At 48.4% G+C, this 22744-nt stretch overlaps 1 protein-coding gene across 6 annotated transcripts in view; it reads right to left on the reverse strand.

The window, feature by feature from the left end:
• Nucleotides 1-22744, reverse strand: part of SSH2 (slingshot protein phosphatase 2) — a 72125-nt gene that overhangs the window by 49197 nt on the left and 184 nt on the right. For 2 of the 6 annotated variants that reach the window (XM_085241140.1, XM_085241141.1), the window contains exon 1: nucleotides 22043-22711. The exons of 2 other annotated variants lie outside the window; for them this stretch is intronic. Coding sequence is in view for 2 of the 4 variants with exons in the window: in XM_085241138.1 (XP_085097264.1) it covers nucleotides 4840-4866 (27 nt within the window). In the remaining 2 variants the exon portion in view is untranslated. Of the gene's footprint in view, nucleotides 1-4839; nucleotides 5221-13413; nucleotides 13501-22042; nucleotides 22712-22744 lie in introns of those variants that run through there. 2 more of the 6 variants (XM_085241139.1, XM_085241138.1) reach the window with 2 other exon arrangements.

Here is a 22744-nt window from a genome sequence, read left to right on the forward strand (position 1 = left end):
GCAGGACCTGCCGTGTTCCCTCCCTTCCTGCCAATGCCCCCACTGCATGCAGCAGCTATGAGCCAGACACATAGTTTAATTCTGGGCAAAAATACTATCTGTTCTCGTTTTCTTTTTTTTTAATCACTTTTATGTACACCATACTCATTGGTATTGCAGCATCAGCACTGGAATTTAAAAGTCCACAAAACCAGCATGTACTGAACCCACCCAATGGGACCTGGTGCACACAGAGCAGGAAGCTCCACGTGACATACCAGGCTGTGTTAAATGCAAAATTAGTACATACAATCTCTAGTGTGCTGAACTTCAGCAGGCAGTCCTACCACAGCCCAAAGCAATACCTCAGTAGAGAGATCTCAGCTATTAATTGCATGTCACAGCACATCTAAGCATCTATTGCCAGACACTGGCTAGAGATCAGGTACAGCATGTTTTTAATCAGTGAAAACTTACGATGCTTATGCAGATCTGCATAAGTGCTGCAGTGCTGAAGGTGCACGTGCAGCAGAGCAGGGCAAGCTATGGGCATGGACACCTCTGCAGAACACACAACCTGACATGTTTAAGCATTGAGCTCTGAACAGGGGAGGAGTACAGTAAGTTAACTGTCTGTTTCTCTTATTTAAATGACCTGAATCTGTGGGTATGAAAGCAGCTAGAAAACACATGCTTCCTGCTGCTCTTCTATTTCTAAGAACAGAACGAGAAATACCATGAAGGAGTTCACATGGAGCCACTTCCAACCACAGCTTCAAGCTAAAACTTGCAGACCGTCCACAACAAGCAAGAGCTGGCACAACTGCCTTCTACTCATCACACCTAAGAAGCAGCTCAACATGCCAGCAGGCTGATAAGGAAGCCGGTGTGCTCACCTCCTCCCAACATGAGTATCTCAATGAATTCCACTGCCAACACGAAGCAAGCCGTGGCAGCATTCAGAAAGGGGCAGAAGCACAGGGGAAGAGCAGCCTCCCGAGGAGCAGAGCTGCCATCGCGGAGCCACGCTCAGTTTGAGATGTCAGCACTCACCCAGCTGAGTTTGAATCCCTTTGGACAATTTGCTATCTACCTCTGAAAGCACCACTTCTTGTTGTGCGTGTGTTTGTTGTTGCTGGAAGTCCTCAGGTCCTGCCAGAGCATAAATCCCCATCAATTTACTACGGTGAAGTTGGTGGGGAGTACAGGGGCACTCAGAGAGGTGGACAAGGGGAAGAGGGTACACGTGGGATAGATTAAGACATTAAAAAAAAACTGAGTAAATCAAAATGGCTCAAGAACATTTAATTGGCTGGAGAACAAGTTCCTCAAAACCACAGAAAGGAACACTAGCTGAAAGAGCACTCGAAATCTTTACTGCGTCGCTCAGGAACTCAAACTATACAAACATTTTTAGCGTTATAATGAATGTCCATTTCCACACATCAAAAAAAAATCCAGGTCACAGCAACTGGCGAGCTCAGTAGGCCACAACCAACAGTCCCACAGTGACCAAAGTTCTGAAACACGAATCATTGCTATGGCCCCACAAAAAATCAGTGGAGGAGCTCAGTGGAGGAGGCCAGACGGGACCAACCACCACCACCTGCCTCTGTGAAGCCCTCTTTAATATTACGTAGCAGATCTGTGTCAGAAGTGGCCGATTGCCTAAAGAGAAGTGTCTGTGGAGGCTGTGACCCACGGCTCGGCTGCAATGACGGGTCACCCCACTAGAGGGAAGGGCAGGACAGGGGACAGGCGGCGGACACACGGACACACGGCGGCTGTGCTGGGGCTCCCATGCTACACAGCAGCAGGCACCTCCAGCTTTTACTGCTTCTAGATTCCCAAAAAGAAGGAAGCACAGCTGGCAAGTGCCATCAAGTGGTTCGAACCTGCGGACTCCTGGGGAAAGCACTGTGAGGAACCGTGGGCTGCAGGGACAGCACTCAGAGATGCAACCCAGGACACCCACACTGACTGCTCCCACTGCAGCCTTCTGCATTACCACCAGAACCAGAGCCACAGCCATAGCCAGAACCAGGGCCAGGCCAGAGCCAGAACCAGGGCTCGACGCATTCAGTGCAGCAAAGGAACCGACCCAGAGCCCCAGGGCAGCCCCAGGCCTCCAGCCCACAGAGCAGAAGTGCGGCCTGGGGGGAAGCGCGTCGCAGAGCGCAGAACTAGGCCACATATTAAATGCAGTTTAAAGTGGAAGATGAAAAAAATTCCATCTCTGCTCTTTTTGGGCCATGTAGGACAGAATATGCAAAACATTCATCCTGTTTGTGCTTTCATCTGCTGCCAACTGTTTGTCATCAAAAGGGCAAGGGAGAGGAGCGACATTTCTGAGCGTTATTCTGCTCTGTGCAATGGCAGCCGCTCCGTGTCACGCAAGCGGCTCCGTTCCTACAAATCTCTTCCTTGCAGACTGATGCAGTGATAAACAAGATCCAGTCTGTGCTCTAATGCACAGGATTGGAGGTGTCTGCCTGTGCTTAACACTGGGAACATCAGAACAGCTTCTTTTGTTCCAAGAGACAGGATTATTAGGGTAACATTCACGGCATTTCTAACCAGGAACACTTCACACAGACTACACCCTGCAAATACGTCCTGCAAGCCTTGAAAGTGATTCCAAAGTAATAATTGCATGCGATTTTGTGCCAACATACCTGACTGTGCAGGCAGTGCCTGGGAAACGCTTCTATTGGGAACAAGCTGCAGCCATCGATACAGAGAGCACTGCCAATATGGACCAGGATGCCAGGTTGTTCCACTCCATGAGCCTCAACACTTAGCTGACAGCTGCTAAGTACGCACTTCAGACATTGAGGAACTTCTCCCCACTTCTCTATTTTCTAAATTTTGCCTGGCTGACACTTTCTGCATGGGCAACTTCACTGCTTTCCAGTGTCTGAGATACTTTTATAGAACCCCCTGCACAGCAACAAATACCAGCAGCGAGAGATCCCAATTCCTTCCAGGCAGGCAGAAGCAGGAGGTGGATGTGAAGTCATTCTCATTTCACAAAACTGTTAAATTTCAAAGTGAATACTACGGTTTTTAAAATGATCCTTACTTAACCAGCAGAGAGGTCTTGTGCAAGAGCAGAAACACAAAAGCTATTACAAAATGCTGTGACAATTTGAGGCCTTTTCACCTCTTAGCAAAGAGCAACTGGCAGCTTCTTATTGATACAACAGAAACCTAGTTAATGTGAATCCCCCCAAATCTGTAGCAAGATTCAGATGTGATCGTGCCATCACAGAGGCCTTTTACCTGTCAAGCCAGCATCATGTGAACAACTGCAGACCCAGACTCAAAAGAGGTAATCAAAGAAGAGGTCTAAAATTAAACAGGCAAGCTCCTCATTCCCTGCCTGCCTGTCCCTGAGCTAGGTCCCATCCAGTTGTTCAAACACACACCAAGTGCTGCTGAGCCTAAAACCACCTTTGCAGGGAAGCGTGCAGCTGCACTGGGAAATCAGAGGCTGGGCGACTGTTGAAGCGTGCAAATATTCTTCTCTGTTGCTTCCACTGATCCCCACGTGCATCTCTGCACTACAGCTGCACTGTGCACTGCAAGCTCTTCCATGCAGGACTTCTCCTTGGGTGTCACCAAGTATGAAGCAAGCTTTTCTTCTAGCACAGTACAAGTCACCAGAGATAAGAGCATCCGTTGTACATGTGGGTTCCTCAAAGCTCAGCTCAACCGCTGACACTGACACAGTGACATCAGAGCTACCCCGCGGTACCCAAGTCTGTGCAGGACTGCCACGAGATGCCCAGAGCTGCACGTGAACAGAGGCCTGGGTCCACAGACATCACACACAACCCAAGTTCAGCACCTTCCAAGATGAAATATTCAATAGATTTCTACTTGACAGTATGCCCTGTGTAGGGCTGCTCCTGTCAATAATCTCAAGGCTTCTGCTGGAAGAAAACAAGACACAAACGTTTGAGTCAGATTGCCAACTATCTATTGCATCTTTCTGCAGCAGAGATATTCATACAGTAGCTTGAGTTGTACCAATCTCTTAAATAAACTGTGTTTGCATAAAGCCCACACATGCTGCATTTGCAGTAAGCCTGAAGTGCCAGCAACAACACTGGCTGGTAAAGGGAAACAAGGACTGACTTGAAAACCTGGGCCGAGAAAAGGTTCCCTTTTTGTGGTAGGAAGCCTGAGAATGCACCCAAATTCATCAGCAGGATTTCCAGGGCAGGATGGGGATGCTGAACTAACACAACTTCCAGGCTGACTTCATCTGGGAGCGCTCCATTGGTGCTGTACATGGGGATCTGCCCACAGCAACAGTACATGGGCAGGCAGAGCCCCTGCAGAACAGACATCCTGCAGGCTGCAGCCATTTGTGTGAGCTGATGTAAGGAGAGTTGTGACATAAGAAGATATAAGGAGAGTGGAGCCAGGGCTCCCCTCCGCAGGACGGGTCTCAGGGCTGAACAGAAACCCAGTGCTCTTCAGAACCCCCCAGCCTCTGGAGAAGGTTAACCTTAACCACTACTGCAAATGATAAAATTAATTAATGGAGTCCCCTACGCTGCAAAGAAGTAGCTCATAGCCACCTTCTGAAATACTTACATTTGCCATCAAACACTTTAAAAATAGCAGCTGCTGCCAGGAAGCCTTCGAGTTTGACATAAAAGTGCTTTAGACAGCTGAGCTGAGCAAAGTAGGCCAGGGAAGGGGAGGGGAGAGCTGCACGGTGCTGCGTTAGTGCTCCTACCTCTCCACAGACACAGGGATGGGGCAGAGCAGCAGCTTTCCCAGCAGTTTCTCCCTCTCCCATCACTATTTGCATGATACATTTTGAATGAACACCCTTTTCCTCCTCACATTTCTTCCGTGTTTGAGGTCCCACATACGCAGCCGCTCTCTGCAGCCAAGCTTTCATTCAGAGGTTGGCATTCCTTCCAGATTGTTTTCTGTATCACTTTGCTGCATCAGTAATTGGTATATTTAGGTCAAAGACATTGTGCTCTTGCTCTGGAGAGAGAAAAAACAAGTTCCTTATCAGAGCTTTCATCTTTCTGCTGGAGCTCAGGGATTTACACAAACTTCGTCCAGATTGAGCCTCACTAAAAACTGCAGAAATAGCACTCAAACATTTGGACACAAGAAGCTTCCAACTGGTACAAGAGTGAGAACGAGGAACAGAACGACATAGCCTGCCACACTACAGCACGAGCACAGATTAAAAAGATTACTGTCCATTGAATTGCTGCAATGAAATAAGCTCGCCTGATGGGGAGTACAACAGCTTTTGCTTTAATCCCAGAGATGCTCCCAAGGGAAAAAAAAAATCCCACAAACACTTCATATTGACATTAAAAATCTCTGCACCACACGAAGCAGCGCTATGGATGATTTCTCTCTAAATCAGCGTTGTGGCATATTGCTTGTCACCATCTAGACAGATACAGACACTAAGAAAAAAACCTGGCATCTCCCTAACAGACTCCTCTGACTTTCAGGCAGACATCTGACAGCATGAGGATTCTCTGTGAAATGTAGGGCTTCCCAGAGCCTTGAAGGTATCCCTTCAGTCTACTTTTAGGCAAAGATAATGAGACTGTCCATCGGACATCCGAAATCTACAGGTGTCCATTTCCACTTACAGTGATGGGAGGAGCGTGAGAAAACTCACTGACTCTAACAGCTCCAGTCTGCATACCAGGCATTGTTGCTGATGTCAGAGGTATGGTTTGGGTAAGACGAAGTCAAAAACTCACACGTAGGCTGGTGAGTCCCAGGGCAGGGCTTCTGGAGCAGGACCAGCTGGGCACAGGGACGGCCCGGCTGCACAGGTTACCACGATGAGAACCCCATCGCCAGGCATGCACAAGAGGTGAGAATCACAGAGGTGAAGCTGTCCCCACGTGGTTGGGAAGGATGGGTGCTCCACCAGCTTCTGGTTTAGGACAAAGCCCAGTTTCTCATGGAATGGACAAATGTTAAGTGTGCTTTGAGAAAGAAGATGTATGGTTTTCGCTCCTGATGCTGAAGGGCTATTTTAGGAGGAGGAGGGTGGAAGGAAGGGAGGTGCACAGCGAAGGGAAGGGTCTTTGTCTTGCAATCAATCAGCCATCTTCCTGTTAGCAACAACTTCACAAATAAAAGCAAGTTTGGGGGTTTTAGTTACACCTAGATGCACACTCACAGCAGTCTCAGCTCAATCCCCATAGCATTGATGTACGTGAAAAACCAGGCAGCCATTCTCAAGTAGGTACAGTTCAGCTTGGCAGCTGTGACTTTTCCCATGGTCACCATAGGGTCACTGAATAGAGCTAGATGCAAACCTCCCCTTGATGCAACGAGCACTATGGAGGAGGTGGTGACACAACCAAACTTACAGCAGCAAGTACAATGGCACCTCATGCAATGGGGGTAGAGGGAAAATGAGAAAGGAAAATGAAGCTGAGGAGTAACAGGAGGCTTTCCAGAGTGGTCAGACATGAGAAGAACTGAGCTGCATAATGACCGTCCCTTGACTTTTGTTATTTCTCCCAGCCAGCTCCTCCAAAAATCTGTTTGTTATTGTTTATTTGGGTATCTGTCCAAATTGCTGTGGGAGGAGAGGGAAAAAAAAAAAGGCAATGCTGTCCAGCTCTTAATTCCCGCAGCTATCCAGCGCTCTTCATCTGTTAATGAACCAATGTCCTGTTTTTCTCTCTCCAGAGGCTGAAAGTTGAGAAAAATAGATCTTAATGAGACTCCAGCAAAGCGACCCGGTGCTATCTCTCCTTGGCCAGGACACTCTCACCTTTGCTGGTTTATCCAGGCGGGCAGGGCAGCTCGGTCCACATCTCCCTCCAAAGAGCAAACGCTGGGTAAGTGGCACACAGCTGGCAGCATCGCTCCTCAAATGTAAACCTCTGTGAAACACTACAGTGCCATAAAGGCAGGCTGTGTCAGAAGCTAAAAGCAGCTGTCCATTCTCCCATCCAGACGTCACAGCCCTCCGTGCTGCCCAGAACAGCTTCGAACAGACTCGCCGTGCTGAAGGCAGGGGAAGGACATCAGCCTTGGCAAGAGGCTGGGCTTGCCTGACCCCTGCAGTTCAACAGATCCATCAGATTTGAGGCCCTGCAGCACTCAGCTGCGTAATCCCAGCTCCTTTGTGCCATCTGTTGTCCCCTCAGCAGAGCAACCAAGTGCTCTCCCCAGTAACAGGGTGTGCTGATCCCCCCCTTCATCTTCCACCAACCCTGCAGACTACCAGGATCCTCCCCCAGGGGATGCACAACATTATCAGAAGAAAAATATATGGGATGAGAGAAATACTTTGGGACAAAGGCTGGGGATGCAAGAAGAGTGCAGGAGGCTGGAAGAGCTGAAACCTACTGAAAAACGTCCTTAGAGCTGTGAGCACCTACACATCTTCTGGGAGCCAGGTTTAAGGTCCCACCTAAGCACTCAGTGCTCTCAGTTTCTTCTTATTAGGTATCAGTTATGAACAGTTTCCAATCACCAGCCTTCGGAAGAACGCCCTACATGCACACTGTGCTCCTAAGACCACTGCCTTTACACATGGTATGCTGCAGGCTGGGGGCTGTACCTCCAGCCCAGAGACTGGCTGCTCTCTGACCACAGGTTGGAAGTCAGTGACTGCTGGCTGCCTCGGGCTTCTTAATCCTTAAATCCCCACACTCTCTTCCTGAGGTTAATCCAGTTAAAACTTACCCTTCCCTTTGGCCAGTGCCCTGAGTGAGCAGCCACCTGAGGAGCAGGGTGTGCTGGGGCTGCTTCCCAAAGGCTGTCCTGCCACGTAGCACAGCAAAGGACACATCTGATTGCCTGAAATTAGGAGCAGGTAGGTGGGGGCAAAGTGCTCCTTAGGGATTGGTGAAGTCAGCAGGAATCAATCCAAATCCCCGAGCTGCTTTCTGCCTTCAGATAACTGGAAACAGGTTTATGCTACGCTAGGGTAATGCAATCTTAAACCAGCGTAAGCCCCCGTGAAAATCCCGCTTTGGGAAGAGAGCACAACTTGCCTTTGAGGTCATCTCTAAATAAGACAGCCGTAGGGCATTGCTGGACTTGGAGAGGGAGAAGGAAAAGGCCTCTTCAGAAGCACACTGCCCATGGGCTGCCCGGCTCACCAAGCTCTCCAGGCCATGCACTGCAGCCAGGGCTCAGAACATACACTCTTTGTGCTCTGGTTCATTCACGAGCAAGAGAAGCACCGGTCTGGTTTTGAGGACTGTTTATCAGCATCATCCTTCAGCCTGGAGCAGCAGGATGGGCAGCCCCAGGCAGGCAGTGAGCAGGGTGCTTGTGGAGATAGCAGGTATGGGCTGGGGGGGGCAAGGCTGAGCCCAGCGCATTCCTAACCACAGATATGGAAAGCCTCTGCTACCTACTTAAATGCTCGTTCTGAATGGCTGATTAGTCACAAGTGGAATGTTTCTGCATTCATGGAGGAGCTATTTTAGGATTACATTATGTACTCTGCTTCCATTAATAGGTACATTTATTAAAAAAAAAAAAAAAAAAAAAAAAAAAACCAACAAAAAAAGGCGTTATACCCAGCAATGCATTCATCTCAGCAGACTGTAGGGCTGCGCACACAAACAGCCAGAGCACACAGCCCAACAAACCACACTTTGCTTCCCAGCTCCAGAGGGTGCCCAGCTGCAACGCTCCCCAAGTCCTGGTGAGATGAGTGGAATCCCCACATGGACCCCATCCCCAGCCGTGGACCCCAGGTCCAACCCCACCAAAGGCTGAGGGGCAGCTCTGGCCAAACAGAGCCACCTAATGCACAACCATCCAATGCACAACTACCAAACAAAGTCTGGCCAAAAAAAAGCCACAACACAATAACATACTGTCCCCCCATCCCCCCCAAAAACAACCACACACACAGTTTTTTCAAACAAATAAATCACACTTAAAAACGTGTGGGTGCTGATATCCTGCAGGTCAACATACGTGCAGAGCAACTGTAACTTCTCATCTTGTGCTCACAACCACATCTGTACCACACATGTAAGTCTGGATCAAATCATACCCTGCCCACATGTGTATGTGAGGACAGCCCTGCCTCCGTTCTCCCCCAGACACGTACAGGGCTGTAGCTGTGCCTGCAGAAGTTGCACACCGTGACCCATCCATCAGCTGTGACGTCCAGCTTTCCTCTGTCCTCCCCAAACGTGAGCCGCAGGATCAGCGTTCCATCACTGCGGTTTCCTAGGAGGGAGTTGTGCAGGAGCTTGAAAGGAAGCACCAATGCCAGCACTTGGCGAAGCCGTGCAGCCAAGCCGTGTGCCAGCAGCACAAGGGATGGTATTTTCATTTTAAAGGAATCCATAATCTGGAAGGAGGGCAGGTTCAGAATGAGGAGTCAGCTTTCCGCCAGCCCCGCTTTTACTAACAGATTTGTACAGGCTGTTTTGAAGGCCAAAGCAGTCAAATCCAAAAGGTACACGTATAATAAATCTCATTAAAACCAGAACAGGTCAGTCTTCTGATGAACTTAAGCTGTAGATCCTCCTAATGCGCTTGAGGAGAGCTTGGCTGACCAGCCAAATGAGAAGGGATCCCTCAGCTGACATATCCGCATCTCCTGAGCCAAGTGGAAATACTGCTGGGGCTACACAATGTGAGCTGAGGCTTTGAACCTTTGGTTTTTTTAATGCAAGCATGAACAGCAAGCTAAATCCTGAAGTGTGAAGCAACAAGTATTAGAGGGAGAGCTGAAAACAAGGTGCAGCTTGGAGGAAGTAAGGTGCTCCAAAAAAACACTGGATTAATCCAAGTGTGCAGGCAGTGCAGCGCAGCAGCACAGCCCAACAGCAGGCCTCCACACAGCAGCAGGACTGGAAGCTGGACACAACTTCATCGGCAGCATTTTTTGCTGCTTGGAAATGTCAGTCATTGTGGAGGCAGCCCTCACCCCCCCAGCCTCGCTCCCCAGCTCCAAACACAGCAGGAACACAGCACAACCCGCACTGGTACAGGCAAACACATGGCTGCAGTCACAGGAGCACATTCTTCAGGGCTCATGAACCATCACATGACAAGCATCACAAGAAGCCAATTTACTAAATGATTTCAACTTGGAGAAATTAAAAATCAAAGCTATTACTATGGAAATCCCTTGGAAGTGGGAGCTGCACACGCACAACAAGATCAGCTCTGGTGTTATCCAGAACTTTTGCTTTTTAATGTAAACGTATCAGCTTGGAAGCCCCTAATACAGACCTGCAGTTACACAGCTTACAGCCAGCGCTCACTGAAGACCTCCACAATCAGCCTCCCAAGAACAAATGCTTGCATTGTTTCATTGAGACTTAAGCTATATATTTTGAGATTCCTGGAAAGAAAGCTTGTTCATCTGCTATGGAGCATGGAGTGACCTTCTTCCGAACAAGTAAACAAATAAGCAAACCCAAGAGGACGTGCAATGCATGGTCCTTTCCTTATCCATCAAGATGCACAGCTACTCAGAAGAAAACATTGCTTCCAATGCCTACTGTATAAAGGAAAATAAAAGCAGAACTGCTTCTCAAGAGGAAGGCACTGTGTTAAGCAATTTCACACCTGCACTGTCTGTATTGATTTCTGTACCAGGACAAAGGAATTTGTTTTCTATGTCATAAGAACCATTTCCATTTGAGATCTCAAATCTGTATTTGCATTTTATCTTGACGCTTTTATCAGAGATCGGCCCAGTCTGGAGGCAGTGCTCCACATTCAGGGATGCTATAGGCTTTGGATTGTATAAGAAGGTTACAGCGAGCCACAGGGCCACTATCAAACAGATCGCTGCAGACTCATCCTTGGGATTAAGTCATCTCTATTTACGAGCCCTTATGCGATGATCTGTCTATTACAGAGCGTAAGTACTGCATGAAAGCCTCTTCAAGGCCTCCACCACCATCTGTGAATTACATTATTAACCACGGTATGAACTTCCGAGGAGCATCTGCTTCCCTCCCCACCCCCTCCTGCAGGCACTGGCAGGGCTCTCCGGGCTGCAGGCAGGCTGGGCTCCTCGCCTGCCCTCGGGCAGCACGGGGTGCAGCTCAGCTCTGCACATCCACACCCCGTGTGCATTCTGAACAACCCTGGGACACGTGCAGGGCAGGAGTTCTGCTGGGAAAGGCTGACATTCATTTCATTGCTTTGCAGAGACAGGTGAAGGATGCTGCTGACGTAGTGCTGCAGAACACAGCAGCAGGGGCTGAGACACACCTCTGGGAGGTGACGGAAACGGGCAGCAGCCGTTCAGCCACTGCAAGCAGTTGCTGCTGTAGCTGACATGCTGGGTATGAATAAGCGTTCTGTCATCCCGAACCTCCTCCCCACTGAGGATGTTTCAGGAACTCACTCTGGAAACGTGCCAGCTTCCTGTAATCCTGCAGCAGGAAAGGATCCCACCACCCTGGGTGTCAGAGCTCAGGGCCAGCACCACGCAGCCCCCCTGCCTGCTCTGCAGCATCACTTACACTTACAGGAGCAACACTCTTCCCATCTCACTTGCTACTGCTTGCTCTTCAAACTGAGCTTTTTCCCTTGCTCTGCACTTCTTTAAGAGCTTCTCCTCACTTTAACTTCCTATGTAAAACCTTAGTGTTTTTTCCAACTCAATTCCTGAGTTGGTTACAGATCACAGTCAGGCAACACTGTTAGAGCCCTGTGAGATACAGCATCTTCCTCTGTCCTAGCAGCAGTATTTCTTGAAAGAGAAGAGCAATGTTACGGCCAGCTCAATAAAGACTTCCATTCAGCAGGGATCTCCAGAGCAAGCAGTCCTGCAACGTGCAATAACAAGGAGAAAATACTGAGGGGTGGGGGGGGGAGAAAAAATGACACTGTTTTGGGGCAAATTCACAGGAATCCTTCTGCTGACATACTGGTTATCTAATTCCCATGCTTAGAAAAACAAATGTTAAGTCAGGTATGCATTGATATGCTCAGACACTAGCAATTAAGACATACTCTTATTATGACTACAGGTAAATGCTTAACGTGTTGAAGTCTCCCAAACAATGGAGAGGTGTATCCAGGGTCACCATCATTCCCATGTGCTGCCTGGACGCTCTGTGCAGGTCGTGAGAGGAAGTCTGCAATTACTGCTGACCTCAGGCTGGAGGAGGTGAGGAAGCTCAGCACATGCAACTTGCCTCCAGGAGGTCGTGCCAGGGTTTAATTTGTTTTTGGTGATGACTGGCTGCTGTAGGCTGGATGGCAGGGCAGATTTCAGCTGAACCACTGCCCAAACTCCCACAAGGGGACATAGCTGTGTTTTTAGGCAGACATTTAAACAAGACAAGAGAGTCATAAAAAAAAACTAAGTCTTATGAGCGGTTTTAGAAGGCCTGCTTAACAGTCAAGTCCCAAACTCTTATTCCCCTATAACTTCCTGGGAGAGGAAGAAGAAAAGTCAAGGAACTTGGCAAGTCTTACAGCATGTTAGTGTCCATAGGGAGGGCTCTGCCAGCCCAGCTCCCACCACACAGCAGCAGCAGGGCATCCTACCGAGAGCACCTCGGGGTTACAACACCAACACTTAAATGACAGCAGCTAGCACTGGAATGAGTTCTCATCACTCAAACAGTAAGTGCAGGTGATCGTGTAATCAAATTAGCTAATTCTATGTTAAATAAGTGCATTGAATATCATCCAATGAGCTCATTTTTGGAGGCAGTTCAACGCCTCACTTCTAGGACTGATGTCAGCATCACATGCTTGGAGAGGATCAGCCTGCAGCTGGATATTTTAAAGCCTCCTATTAGGAGTACAGAAAAGTCAGTGCATTTCAGCAGCATCAATTAATGAATTTGTGTTTTATCATAACAATTTAGTCACCAGACCCAGATGTCGACGTCCCTGTGGGAATACTGCAGAGGTTCCCCTTCCCTCTGGGCCACTAGATGGAAGACGATGAGTACAGCAACATTCTTGTTTCAGTGGAGAAAGTTGTATTTCAACAGAAAGGAAATCAACAGAAAGACAAGGAAACAGGAAACTCTCGCTGACTCTGAGTGGCTCATGATAAAGTGATTACTTGTTGGCAGACTAAACTCAGAACTGGTACAAATAAATCACAGCAGAGCAAGAGGTGCTGAACATCGGGAGCACAAACACTTCACTCAGTGACATTCGGCCCTACACTCAAACCACACTCAACTCACAGATCAGCAGTGAAGTTGTATTTTAATTGGCCGTGGCAATGTTTGACAGCAGTGGCAAGTGCTCATGCAGTACTGGTGAAGTCTCCCACACTGATGCTCACTGCTTGCACTCTTCCAACAGCTACAGCCAGATCTGCTTGACACAAATAAGCAGTGTCTTCATTGTGCAACTGCATGCGACTTTTTGGGAGAAAACCAACACTCAAATACAAGTGTTGTGTGCACCAAGGTGCAGAGTGGGTGGTGGGAGTGTTGTCAGAAAGCTTACCTCCACGCCCATTGACTTCAGTGGAAGGCTATATAGGAAAAGCCTCTGAAGACGCAGAGCTCCCTAACCCATGGCGCTGTCCATATGCTATACTCAAGAAAGAGACAAAACAGAAGAAACCACAGAAGTGAAGAAGCATGAAATCATACCCCCTTGCTCCTCTCCTGAAGGCTCTCGCTGTCCCCATGCCAGCTATCAGACCACACACCCTGCAGAGCCCCTCACTGCTCTGCCTGAGCCATTCCCATCCTCAGAGCACGGGATGAGCACGACGCTAATACATGCTCACACTGCTCCCAGGGGACCTGGCATGAAGGTGCCTTAAAGACTCATGCTCTGCTCCACTTAGTTCAGTGAGATTAGCTGGGTCAACCAGGGCTGCCTGGACGCAGCCAGCCCTCATGAGCAGTGCCTCACCACGGTGAAGGCTCCTGGGAGCCCCGCACACAGCAATGTCAGGCTCTCTGCTTCCACCCTGCGAACCCACAGGTGAACAAACGTGTTTGGTGAGCAGACTGCAGCTGGGGTCGGGGAAGGTTATTACAAATGACACAAAGTACCATTCCAAAATCACTTCAATCAACTCCCAGAGGCTTCGACTCATTTGCAGACTGCACTTCTCATCCTGGGCATTCAGTCAAAGAAAGAGGAGACCAAAGGAAATAACCAGGTCCTCATTTTGCTACTTGTGGTTCACTATGATATCCTCTCTCATTTTACAAGGTCTATAAATTCAGTACCTTGAGGGTTTAAGTGAGCAGACTGCACCCTTAATTCCAATCTATCCCATTTTCAGGCACAGCTCCTCCATACAGAGCCCCATTTTTTCAGAGGTTTGAAGCTATTTGGCAGTTAGATGCAGCCTGGACCAGGCTGTACTTTAATTTTAGACTTAATGTAGCATGTACTCTCAGAAAGGTTTACAATGCAGCCTTTTGTAGTTAACTTGCTCTGAGCTGGGCCACTGCCAAGTTGTTATCAATGACATTTTAAAGCAGATGAATGAAGTTCTTATGTATGGTGACAAGCAGAATTGTGATATGGCACATGCACACACTGAAAGAAGAGAGCTTGCTATTAGTTTGTCAGGTTAATAAATAAATAGCGATTTCATGAATCAAACCCCTTTATTAGGAAACAAAAGAACAAAATTAATATTTATAAACCTTTAGAGCACCCTTTAAAATACGATTATTCTATTTCAGTCAGAGCCACCATCGTGTGTTAAAGACTCTTGGGAGCAGCTTCCCCTCCTGATGCTGTGATAGGGGCAGTGCCAAGGCTGAGGCAGTGAGGAGGGCTGAGCAGCGGTGCTCCAGCACTGAGCTGCTGGGACCGAGCTGTGCTCAGAGCAGAGGGCGGCACGCTGGCAAAGCTGGCTGCCATCAGAACACAGCTGGAAGATCCCTCTGTGTCCCCTCCCTGCAGGAAGGCCCTCTGCTCACCCGCTGCTGATGCACCTCCAGAGCTTTGGGGCTTTTCAGCATTTCCCACAGCGCATGCAAAGCAGGATTCACATCAAAGCGGAGTTCAAGAAGAGTCAGAAACGTCCAGGATGTACTGTTTCACAGCGACTACACGAAGTTCTGACAACAGACTGCCTCTCCCCTCGGGCTATCTACATACCAACCCTCCTTGGCTCGAGACGTTCTCTCCTAAAACCAAACTTGTAAGTTTAAACGTAATGAAATCTCAGCTTGTTTTACTATTTTTAAATGAGCCGCATCTCAAGTTTAAAAACCAAGACATGAGCACTTCCTCAAGCTTATTCTGAGTCAAGCCATCTTCGGGCCAAATTCTAACCAGACACCAAGCTTTCCCCTCTCCTCAAGAGAACATCAAACCATACTTCATTCCTTGTAGGAGAGCCAGACAGAAACTGTCCCGAAATAACCATCTCAGCATCCACACGCACGCACACCTCTCAGTTACACAGAGCTCCCTGCAGACCGGAGCAGTTGTTGGTGTACGTGTAAGAGAAAAATTCCACTTCAAAGAGCAGAAGTGTGGGCTGCAGGAGACTGGCACAGCTGACAGCACACGTTGAGAGTGGGGATCTGCAGAGCACGTGACAAACGCTCGCTCCCCTCTGTGCAAACGATCCCAGCCGTACTCTAAGTGCTAGCTGATAATGCCTCCCTTGCCTGACAGTTTCTATAATAAAGCCCAAATACAGGGAAGGCAGCTGAAAATATGCTGTGCTCATTGTTTTGCCCCCAGAGCTTCCATTTGAGATGCAGGTGCGCAGGAGAGCCCAACTGATCTGCACCACCTCACTGAGGAGCTTCCTCAGCCAGCTGACAAGCAGCCAGAGATAACATGAACACAGATTTCTATGTCCAGACCCAACCCACACCACAGAGGAACCAAACGTCTGGAGATTCATTTAGAAGCTGAAGTTCAGGCTTGAATGTCTTTTAATTGTTGTGAGACCAACCAAAAGTATCACCAAGAAAGGAGCAGTGTCAAAAAGCAGGTTGATTGGTTTCACTTCTCTTTTTGAAGTCCTAAGCTAGCTACCCCACCTAAGCACAACTCAGCTGAAAACAAAAGCAGAAGAAACTCCCACCAGCAAAACTCACTGGATGTTACATAAGAAAAAAATGCTTGTTTGGGAAATGAATTAAGTCTTTGTCAGCCATGCTGCAATTTTAAAAGGTAAAAAGAGAACTCTGTCATTTCAGGGCTCACGCTTCAACTAGCTGCCATATTCTGGTGTCCTGGGTAACTTTAATACCACTTTTTGAAGCGCTGTGTTTAAATCCAAAGCATCACTGAAGAGCATGCCCAGATCTGTGTCCTAAATTATTTCGTACCATCCAGGAGGACTGTAGAAAGGAAAACAATCAACAAAAAAGGATTAGAGAAGAAAAAGACTCAATCTCTATTCCAGAAACATGAAAGGGCTGGTCCTGCATCAGGAAGAAAATTCAGGCTACCTCCAAAGCTCCCCTTCAGAGAGCAGAGCATTTCACACATGCACAGCACATGCCCTAAGCCCTCCCTCTCATCATCACACTAAAAGGCATAAAGATGAAAAGCCTGGAGTGTTTTTTGTCCTTTTTTTTTCTTAAGGAATCTAATATACACATTTCTCAGATGTTAGCCACTGAAGGTAAACCAAGCCAGCTGAACGAGTCTTAAAAGTTCTCACATTAATGCTAAATGTGATAATTCTGTACATCAAAACGGAAGGGACACGGCAGCAGCCAGCTAGGGTAATTGGACAACTGCATTCCCTTGTAAGAGGACCAGCTTTCCACATTAAGAATCCATTTCTCAGATATGAAATACAGTTAAAAATTGAAGATAAAGGTGTCCAGCTCAGCAGCTTTTGCATTTTTGCTGAGGAGGCCTTGAGAGCTAAGAAGTGGAAGCAGTAACCCTCAACAAAAGCCTCCTGCTGCCACTCTCACCTACTTGTGCTTGAGAGAGAAGGTAAACCTGTGCCTGGAGCCTGTCCTGACCTCCTGCTGGCGTGTCCCACTCCAACAACACAAAGCCACTTACAGAAAACGAACAGCAGGAGATTGCAGACTGTCTCCTATGAGACAGCATCACACACCAACTGCTGCTGCAAGTGTGTTAGAGCCCACTGAGGAGACAATGTCAGACCTGATGGATGGATGGATGGAGGAGTTAGGCTGAGGTCTTCTGCCCTTCATATCCTACTTCCCTCTCATCTCAGAGTGGCTCTTGGCTCACCTCACTGGGCTGTGGGCTGGAGGTGAGCTGTGCAACAAGGAGCCTGGATCACAAATCCCACACTCGCTTCCTAGAGATGCGCTCTGTGTGCTGCCCTCAGGGCAAAAAGATCAGGCATCCAAACCGCCTCCTGGGCTCAGCACAGGGACAGGATGATCTGTGATAAAACAGTTATTTCAAAATAGGACAGATTAAACTCCTCGTGCTGAAGTAACCAAAGACATTAGAATATTTAAGCTGTGGCTTTAAGTGCCCCACTGATTTCACCCCGAAATGGTCTGCACTGATGCTGTAATTTCTTCACTGAAGTCTCAGCTGAGGAGTTCCTTGGGAGAAGGAGGAGCAGAATACCCAAAAGCAGCGAGCAGGCACAAACAAAACACATCCCAGCAAGTGCCACAGGCATTTCATTTACCAAGGCCATAAGAAGTTCACGTCACAGGGTATTTGCCAGGAGTTTCATGATTGCTGGCATACACAACAAGGGTGCGTCTCACCATGGAAGCAACAAGCTGCTTAACTGCATGACTCATCCTACAGCAACATTCTGTGCCTTCTGATCAGCCTGCAGTGAGCAATGCTGATAAGATGCATACCCAGAGCAACTGCACTTGGGCAAAAAGCTACTGACACATATGAAGCCTGCCCAAATGGCAAAACACACAAGCCACAGACACTGCAGTGCTACACTGCTGCAAAAAAAAAAATAAAAAATAAGGCATTTTGTAGGTGGTTCTGGGACCTAATGGGTTTGTACAACCCAACTCAGAAATGCAAATGTGGTTTTAGCCTTCATCAGTTTTTATCCCTTGAAGCAGAACCCTCCAGAGGAACAGCTTCCAGTCAGTGTATTAGAAATTCTGTTTCTCTTGTCCAAATTCCCAACTACTTCTAATACATACCTATTTCTTCCTCTGCTTTCAAGGTCCCTTTACACCAACAACACGTGCGTTACCCTCAGTACCCAATAAATTAAAAGGATATTGAAACTAATCAGAAATGAGGCTCTGGTTGAATTCCCATGCTGAACTGAACAGCACAGAGACTTGGAGCAGGCAGCTGACGAGCGCTGCCTTCATGTTGCCAGGCCAGCTTACATAAAGCAAGCACCATTCAGAGAAGAAGAGCAGCTCAGTGCATACCTACTGCTAAAGGGACGTGCAGGGGCCAGATGTGAAGACAGTGAAAGCTTCGAGTCGGTTGAGCTCTAGAAACACGGGAGCATTTCTGAAGTCTGCTGCCCATGACAGCCTCGCAAGGGCAGCGAGAGCTCCCAGCACTGCCCGCACAGAGCTGCCTTACCTCAGCAGGGCCGAGTCACCCCAGGTGCTGGGAGGACGTGGTTTGTTGTGGCTGCAGACGAAGCCCTGAGCTGCAGGCTGTGAGCAGGGAGCAGCTACACAGAGCTGAGCTGCCCAAAGGCTGTTTTCTGTCTTGGAAAATTCCCCAAGACACAGGAATTGCAGTTATAGATCTCTCTGGAAATCCTCAGTCGGTGCCCTCTCACACCCAGATACTTCCAGCAGATCCCTTCTGAAAGGCAGCCTTCATTCACGCAGCTCTTAAGTAAATGTTTCAGTGGCACAGAATAACAGCAGACACCACACAGCAGCCCGACCTCCCAGCCTTCCTTGGCTGCTCTGACAGCACGGATCGCGGCGGGCAGACAGGGACTCCTTGCAGCACCTCACCCAATTTTTAAGTGACTTTTTTCCCCCAACACATGAACTCAGTGCAGCTGCAGCTCAAGAGGAGATCAGTGCAGTGCACGTTTCACTCACCGCTTCCATTTAACTTCGTATTTTGAAAGCTGCAACTTTTATATCCGAGATGCCACAAACAGCATCACACCCCAAGAACAAGAAAAGGCAAAACTGGAACCAAGACAAAACTTCCTTCAACCTAAGGATCAACACTGAAATAAAGTGAGCAGGCAACAGAGGAGGGCTGACCTGCCCACCAAGAGCTGACTGCTGCCACTGCTTCTTTGGGCTGTACTTCACTGGTCGTGATAACAATACTCCAAAGCTGACAACTTGTAAAGCAATGCCCCAGGAAACTAAGCAACAAGGAGGAGGACACAGCAGCTGCCAGCTCTGCAAAGAAACTTACCAGTAAACTAGTAAGAGGCACGAGAGAAAAAGGCATTTTATATTCAGTATGTCCTTTAAGTCAGTAAGTTTTCATTAGGAAAACTAAAAAACAACAGTTGGTGAAAAACAACGAGTAAGAGATGGGAGCATCTCTAAAGAAGACACTGCTAGGCCTACTAAAGGTTTCATAGGAGAGCACTGCTCCCTTAGCCAGGCTGCAGCCCCCTCCATAACATTAAACAAGCAGAAGCTATCAAGATCTTAAGTAATTTAAATGGGACTTCCGTGTCAGAGGAAGATTTGTCAATGACTGAACTCCCAATTGCCACGTTGTTTAATAGTAATTGCAGCACCAGAGGTGGAGAAATGTTATATTTAGCTGAAGCATAAATAAGCAGGAAAATATTTCCTGTGTGCTCCAGCAGCACAACACGACAGAGACCCTCAGACACACGTGCAGGGCTGTGCTTCCTGCAGGCTGTTCCCCTGGGATGGAGGAGGGGAAATCAAATGGTTTATGTTTTCATTTGCTTTAAACTTACTTCTTTTTTAAACCGTGCATTTTAGAACTACATACGCAGAACATCCTCTCTTTCTGGGTCAGTCTCTCCTTTCCAATACAGCATATTGCATCCCTGAGGGTAGGGAAGACAGTGAGAGCAGCAAGGGCCAGATTGCCTGCCCAGCTTCTTCCCTTCAGAGCAGATAAGGGTTAGGCTGAGGAACGCCAGCACTTAAAAGGAATCACAGCTTTTGTTCTGCAGAACCGTGCATAAAAATAATTTAAAAGGACAAGTTTCAATGTATTATATCCCAACACAGATCATTACCAGAAGTCTACAAAGAGCCCGAGAGCTGTTGGCATCAGCAGGACGGCACAGATGTGATGCTGGCCTGGTGGATGGGGAACCCAACAACCTGCAGGGCCTCGGACAGCAGCACTCACAGCACTTGGAGGCACGCTGCTTCTAGCAGCTCCTCTCTGCTGCACCACACTGCCTGCATGCAGCTTGCCCTGGGCACGGCAGCGTGGCTGCTGTGTCCATGCTTCACTATGGAGTGAGCAATGGAGACAGCCCAGGTTTGTCAGAGAGCAGAACTTGTGCAGCTTCACAGGAACGGAGAGCTCATTGCTTAGAGACACAAGCAGCTCAATTAACTTCAGTATTTGTTTACATGCCAGTTTAACAGCTGTCTTGAACAACAGTGCAGCACAAGCAAAGTAGCTTATTCCCTTTTAAAATGCTACTTTTTGGTTAAACAAAGAAAACACACTTCCCTTCTTTCCCACTCCGATGGGACAGGTTTCTTCAGCAGCTGCGGGCAAAGTGTTTCATCCCATTGCTTTTGCTCATGAGACCACCGTGCCCGCTGCTACATCCTGCTATCAAGGGCCCTTTCTTCACTTGGACACACGTCCATCTTCTTCTGAAGGCACCAAACACCCACTGCACACACAGGAAAAAGACCAATCTGACTTAGCAGCACAAACGAAGGCCCAAGCAGCCCCCCTCCAACTCCTGGCACCTGCACTTTCCTGCAGTCCTGCCCTCCATCACCAGCCTGAAACAAAAGCTCATGAGATGCTCCATGGCAATGAGAACAGGATAAAGGCCTATAAATAAAAGCCATCCAATTTCAGAGCGATTCAGATCAGCTATTCCCCTGAATCCATAAAAGCCAATTACAGCTGTTTATAGGGCATGCTTAATGCAAGAAATCAGTTTAAGGACATCAGTTTCATCCTTTCTCCTTGTCTGAGAATCTTACCTCTAAAGGGAAAAAAAATAAAATAAAATAATAATGAAACAATTTAAAAGAGAATTCATTTCTGTCCTCAAAATTCTTAGCAACCTGGGTACTGAACCAGACACAGCCATACATTGTAAGCTTACTTTCTTTTTTCCTGCCCACAATTTGACCAGTAAAGTTCCAGCAGTTATCAGACGATCTTCCTTCAGATACAGCAGGGGGACAGGCAGCAAGATAGAGCCTTACAGCTCTCACAGAAATCACTGAGCAAGATGAACTCCCTTTCAAAAAGGAAACTTTATCAGCCCACACAGAAGCTATCACAAACAGTTTACAACAGATAGGTTGAAACAATTTCATGTAATACTGAAAGATTCAAGGCCCCATAATGACAACCATCCATAAGAAAGGCAGGCTTGCAGGAGCACAGCCTTCAGGACGACTCAAAAGGCGACTGCCCTGTTCACCAGGCCTTGGCAGCCTCAGAAGGACCATCTGAAACGATGCTGGAAGTTTCCATTACGAAGAAACAACTCAGAGATGAAGGGAAAGGACACACAAGTTGAACAAAACGCTGACAGAAGGACGAAGAACCAACCAACACCAGGGTAGGCCAACCCCAGAGCGTGGTGAGGAAGCTGCCACAGGAAATGCAGTAGTTGAAAAGTATACTTCATAGCAGTTAAGGACAGAACGTGAGGAGCATCGTTTCCACTTCAAACTGCAAGAAAAGCCTAAGAAATTAAGAGAAGCAAAACCAGATTAGGAAAACAGTCCCATACTTCTGTTTGTATGGGCACAAAAAGCAGTGGTACAGATTGCAGCTGAGAGATGGAGGGAAGAGCACAGAGACGCTGAGAGCTGCATTCTGTGGATGTGTCAGACCTGAAGGGAGCAGTTTATGTCTCTAAGAACTATGCAGAGCTCAAGCATCGGTGTGGGTATCAAACAAAGAATAGAAACGTTTTCTTGTCACACTGAGTGATCCCAATCTAAAGAAGCACACGTGGTAACCAGGTTAGAAAAGAGCCTGGCTGTTCCAGGTGAGAAAACCTTACAGAATACAGCTAATTGCTCACCTGTATCAAACACTTAACAAAGGAAGGGATTGCACTCCGAGTGGAAGCAAGGAGGATGCTAAGAACCTATTCCTGCAATGAGATCTCTTAAATGCGAGAAGCTCGTGGGGAAAGGAGGGCTGGGGAGGGAAGGAAGGCAGAAGGGGAAGTACTGCGATGCATTAATATTGATGGCGAAGAAACACAGGTGGAAATTAAACGGTGTTGTTAAATAAACAGATCTTAGGGGAGACACGGAGCGAAATAAAGACAAACCAAAGCAGCCGACCGAGCGGTCCTGCCGCCCCCCGCCACGGGAGCGATGGGGATGTCAACCCCCGGCCCCACAGCGCTACAAGAAAGGAAAAAGAAAAAGCCCGCCGCAGCACAAGCCGCGCTCCCGGAGGGCCGCTTGGTGCGGACACCCGCGAGCCGCCGGACGGATCGGCTCGGCGCGCCCTGCCCGTCCCACCGCGAACGCGGAATCCCCCCGGCTGCGCTGCGGGGCCGCGGGCGAGGCAGGGAATCCCGCTCCCCGCAGCCCGAGGGCTCCCCGCGGCCCGCCGAGGTGCCGCCCCGGCTCTGCCCGCCTCTGCCCCGCTTGGCCCCGCGCTCCGCACGGCGCTGCCCGGCGGGGCCGCGGGTCGGGGCGCGCGATCCGCCCGGCGCATGCGCAGTTCCGCGCGCCGGACCCCCAACGGCCGCCACAGAGCGCCGCGCTCC

Source organism: Meleagris gallopavo, chromosome 21, assembly GCF_905368555.1.
Source record: "Meleagris gallopavo chromosome 21, MGAL_WU_HG_1.1, whole genome shotgun sequence".
In the NCBI taxonomy this organism is placed as follows: Eukaryota; Metazoa; Chordata; class Aves; order Galliformes; family Phasianidae; genus Meleagris; species Meleagris gallopavo.